The 1,963-nt window shown below is 33.9% G+C and overlaps 1 protein-coding gene across 1 annotated transcript; it reads right to left on the reverse strand.

The window, feature by feature from the left end:
• LOC118188333 (protein FAM200C-like) lies at nucleotides 1-1,749 on the reverse strand. Its single transcript, XM_035358745.2, has 2 exons — nucleotides 1,068-1,749; nucleotides 1-596 (listed from the first exon to the last, which is right to left on the reverse strand). Exons 1-2 carry the CDS (start codon nucleotides 1,747-1,749, stop codon nucleotides 1-3), a joined length of 1,278 nt encoding a protein of 425 aa, XP_035214636.2.
• Nucleotides 1,750-1,963: the final 214 nt, after the last annotated feature.

Below are 1,963 nucleotides of genomic sequence, written 5' to 3' on the forward strand. Positions count from 1 at the left end.
TCACGTTTTGGAGAAATGATGTTGTTTCATGTTCGATACAATTGCTTCAAAATTGGGACTTTTTGATGTAAGAGCGATTTGAATACAGTCTTCGGCGTTTAATCCATTTCTGTTCTTCGTTTTTATGTTCATTAGAGTGGAAAAGCCTTGTTCGCACAAATATGTTGTTCCAAATGGCAGCAATTTTTTAACCGCCTCTTCATGTGCAATTTTGAAAGCCTTTGCAGCTTTTGACATCCAAAAAGACGACAGATTTGGTTTACTCTCAAATTGAATACGTGCTTCAGTATTAGATCGAAGTTCAAGAATTGCTTCTGCCAAATCTGAAGGTTCTTTTGGTATCATAGCAATTTCACATTTAAAAGGATCTACAATCCAACTGACAGTACGTGTATCAAGATCTGGAAAGTAATCTGAAAACCGCTTTCTGAGTTTGATAAGATGTCTTACAATTGTATCCTTGATGTCAGCAAAAGTAATATTTTCGCAATCTTCCAAAAACAAAGCTAACCTTGAAAAAGAAGCTATCTTGTTCTGTTCTACTTTCTGTCTCCAATATTGCAGCTTTAATCCAAACGCTGACACTATTTCTCTCGCTGAAATGATATTAATATTCTTTCCTTGCAATTCTTTGTTTAATATATTTATACTCTCAAAAATGTCCGCTAAATATGCGAGATATGCAACCCAGGAAGAGTTTTTAAACTTATCTGCGAGAATATTTTTTGATCAACCATAAAAATTTCGACTTCAGTTTTGAGAGTCCATACTCGATTTAGTACATTTCCGCGAGAGAGTCACCTTACTTCTGTATAATAAAGTAGGTCCGTATATTCAGCTTCACCGTCCTGACATAATTCACGAAATAGCCGCGTGTTTAGTGCATGTCCCTTGATAAAATTTACAATCTTGATGACATCATGCATGACGGCTTCCAGTGTAGGTTCTAAGTATTTGACCATAAGGGCCTGGCGATGGATCACACAGTGAGTAACTTCAATATTTGGGATAATTTTTTTTTTTTTTTTTTTTTTTTTTTTTTTTTTTTTTTACGAAAGCCGAAAAACCATTAATATGACCCAGCATAGCTGGAGCTTCATCCAAAGATACAGAAATACAGTTTTTCCAATTTAAACTTTGCGCATTGAAGTATTCGTTTACTTTATTGTAGACATCAATTCCAAGAGATCTCAACTCGAGAGGAGAACAAAACAGCAATTCCTCTTCAAAATTATCTGCACCTTTGTAGCGAACATATACCATTAGCTGTGAATTGCTACTAAAATCAGTTGTCTCATCAAGCTGAATAGCAAAATATTTAGCCTGTTTTAATGCGAAAATAACCTGTTCCTTCACATTTTCTGCTAATACAGAAATTCGTTCATTCACAATGCTCGCAGACAAGGGCACTGAATTCAGTTTCTTCGCTTCTTTTTGACCACACATAATCTCTGCCATTTTTACAGCAGCTGGTTTAGCCAAATCTTCACCAATAATGTATGGTTTCTTATTTCGAGCAATCAACCAGGCTAATTCAAAGCTAGCCCTTGATGCTGAACGCTGATCAAATGTACCAAACAAGTTGCTATTCAATCTTTGTCTTTTAACAGATATTTCTAAATTTGCAAAGTATTCTCGCGGTTTGGAAGACAGGTGTGAATGCAAATTATCTAAATGTTTCTTCAATTGACTTTTTTTGAACGATTCTGAAGTCAGTACCTTCATACATACAACACACTGTGGTTTCATTGTACCATTGTCTTCTATTTGTGTAAAACCGTAATTAAAAATTCGTCTTGGTATGTTCTTTTTCTATTTGCTGCCATCTGAAGGGAGACAGAAAATAATAGTTGTAATATACTTGAATTAAATTTTCAAATTGTTTAAATTGTTTAAGTTGAAAAAAATACTAACAGGTTTATAAAATAGTAAATTAAAAATATATACTTTTTACTCATTTTAC

The sequence above is a fragment of the Stegodyphus dumicola genome, chromosome 8 (assembly GCF_044657685.1).
Source record: "Stegodyphus dumicola isolate Sdum_Otavi_A_Nest chromosome 8, ASM4465768v1".
NCBI classification, from domain to species: domain Eukaryota; kingdom Metazoa; phylum Arthropoda; class Arachnida; order Araneae; family Eresidae; genus Stegodyphus; species Stegodyphus dumicola.